Source organism: Myotis davidii, unplaced genomic scaffold (assembly GCF_000327345.1).
Source record: "Myotis davidii unplaced genomic scaffold, ASM32734v1 scaffold181, whole genome shotgun sequence".
Classification (NCBI taxonomy): domain Eukaryota; kingdom Metazoa; phylum Chordata; class Mammalia; order Chiroptera; family Vespertilionidae; genus Myotis; species Myotis davidii.
Genome location: NW_006291504.1, coordinates 3156432 through 3159158, shown reverse-complemented (window position 1 = coordinate 3159158; position 2727 = coordinate 3156432). Strand labels below are relative to the sequence as shown.

At 54.4% G+C, this 2727-nt stretch overlaps 1 protein-coding gene across 1 annotated transcript in view; it reads right to left on the bottom strand.

The window, feature by feature from the left end:
• Positions 1–2727, bottom strand: part of NETO2 (neuropilin and tolloid like 2) — a gene marked incomplete at its 3' end in the record, with an annotated part of 21134 nt that overhangs the window by 1803 nt on the left and 16604 nt on the right. Inside the window, exon 8 of the mRNA XM_015564697.1 lies at positions 2195–2423. Within this exon, the coding sequence (XP_015420183.1) occupies positions 2195–2423 (229 nt within the window). The remainder of the gene's footprint in view (positions 1–2194; positions 2424–2727) is intronic.

The following is a 2727-nucleotide window of genomic DNA, read 5'->3' as shown; positions in this document are numbered from 1 at the left end:
GTTGCGGGCTCCATCCCCAGTGCGGGGCGTGCAGGAGGCAGCGGGTCCGTGATTCTCTCTCATCATCGAGGTTTCTCTCTCTCTCTCTCTCCCCTCCTCTATGAAACCAATACAAATATTTTAAAAACCTTAGTATTAAAAAAAATAAAGGGAGCTTGTCACAGACCAGGAAAGTGCTTTTAGGGGACGTTTGGGTCAAATACATACACCACAGATAATACAATTTAAAATTAGGGTTTTTTTTTTAATTTTAAAAAATGTATTTTTATTGAATTCAGAGAGGAAGGGAGAGGAGAGACACATCAGTGATGAGTCATTGATGGGCTGCCTCCTGTACGCTCCCTACGGGGGCTCCAGCCCACAACTGGGGCATGTGCCCTTGACCGGAATCAGTCCCAGGGCCCCTCAACTCACAGGCTGACGCTCTAGCCACTGAGCCACATCAGCCAGGGCTTTTAAAAAAATTTTTTTTTAAAAAAATTGGTTTTAGAGAAAGAGGAAGGGAGAGAGATAAAAACATTGATGAGAAAGAATCATTGATCAGCTGCCTCCTGCACGCCCCCTACTGGAGATCGAGCCCACAACCCAGGCATGTGCCCAGTGGGGGGCGTGCAGGAGGCAACTGATGGATCAATCTCTCGCAGCCAGGCAGGTGGGCGGCACTCCCTGATGACCACGTGCAAACTTCATTTTATCTTAATCCTCACCCGAGGGTACTTTTCCATTGATTTTTAAAGAGAGTGGAAGACAGAAACATCGATGAGAGAAACACATTGATTGGCTGCCTCTTGCATGCACCCTGGCCAGGGAGGGCCCAGGCTGGGGAAGAGCCTGCAACTGAGGTACGTGACCTTGACTGAACCCGTCAGTCTTCGGGCCAGCACTCTATCCACTGAGCAACACCGGCCAGGGCTCAGCTCCACTTTCTTTTTAGAATTTTAAGATCTGGTGCATTGAGCCTGTGAGTACCCCAGATTGATGTCAGAGAGGAAAGGAGAGGGAGAGAGAGAGATAGAAACATCAATGATGGGAGAGAATCATTGATCGGCTGCCTCCTGCACACCCCCTACTGGGGATGGAGCCCGAAACCCAGGCATGTGCCCTTGACTGGAACTGAACCTGGGACCCTCCAGTCCGCAGGCCGACGCTCTATCCACTGAGCCAAACCAGCCAGGGCTCAGCCCCACTTGTGATGATGCTGAAAGACGGCTGTCCTTCAACCACGCCCGCAGGGGGCCCGCAGGCTGCAGGTCACCGGAAATGGCATTATGGGCTTATTCTAACAAAACCCCTCCCCGCTTTCACACTGCAGTCCTAGAAGTTCCTTGCCTAAACCCACAGCCGCGGGCCCGTTCTGACAGCCGTTCCGTTTTGGCACTTCCCGAGCTGGGCTATTCCCGTCTCGGCTGCGATCTCCGGTGGGCGGGTAGGGAGTGAGTCTCCGAGCAGAACTGGGCCCCGAGTATAAACGTCTCCTGGGCTCGGGTCACTCTCGCAGACACAGGATGGCCAGAGGAGGGCAGAGGCGGCACTTAACCCGGATCCATGAGAGAGAATCATGGACCGGCTGCCTCCTGCACGCCCCCTACTGGGGGTGGAGCCCACAACCCAGGCCTGTGCCCTGACCGGGAATCGAACCGTGACCTCCTGGTTCCTAGGTCGACACTCAACCACTGAGCCCCGCCGGCCGGGCCTGATCATCATTTTTAATTTTGAAAATTTCGAGAGGAGCCTCCCCTCTCTGCTTTCCCGACTGTGTGCTCACTACTTCCCAAGGCAGGCAGTACCTCCTGTATCCACATGGCCGTTTCACCCACAACAGTCCGCTCCCTGAGAGGAGGGACTCAGACTCAGTTATTTCTACATCCTGTGAGTTGCCATGGGGACGCTCCATGCCCAGCCGGCATGGCTCAGGGGTTGAGCATCAACCTACGAACCAGTAGGTCAGGGTTCGATTCCCGGTCAGGGCACAGGCCCAGGTTGCAGGCTCGATCCCCAGTGTGGGGCGTGCAGGAGGCAGCAGACCCATGATTCTCTCTCATCATTGGTGCTTCTCTCCCTCGCCCCCCTTCCTCTCTGAAACCAATAAAAATATATTAAAAAAAGAAAAGAAAAAAGAAAGATGTTCAACGACTGTCCTGTGAATGACTGACAGCGATGCCAGCGACCTCCCTGGACGGGGCCGCTCACTTACGCTCCACGAAGGACGTGAAGAGCATCCGGAACCTGCTGAGCCGGCTGCCCTCGTCCGCCCACATGCGGACCACCCCCACGCCGGTCTTGAGCATGACGTCGTTGGCCACCGTGCTGCAGAACTTGGCCTTGAGGTTCTCGATCGCACTGCTCCCGTCGTAGACGGCGACGAAGTTCCTCTTGCACTCGTTGGAATGCTCCATCTGGTAATCCAGGAACCGCAGGTAGATCTGTGACGGTCACACAAAGGGACACTCGGCTCTTACCAGGCCCCGGCGCCCCGGCCGGTGGCTCGGCCGCTGAGAGCATCGCCCGACATCGCCACGGCGGTGGGCTCGAGCCCTGGTCAGGGCACAGACAGGAATCTACCAATGAGGGGACGAGAAGTGGAACAGGAAGTCGATGCTTCGCTCTCTCTCTTTTCTCTTTTAACAGAAATACCCATTACATATCAGTCTAACTGTTGAAATTCCTAGAAGCGAAAAGCAGGAGTAGTTAGCCACCAACCTCCATCTGTCAGTTACTTAAAACCCC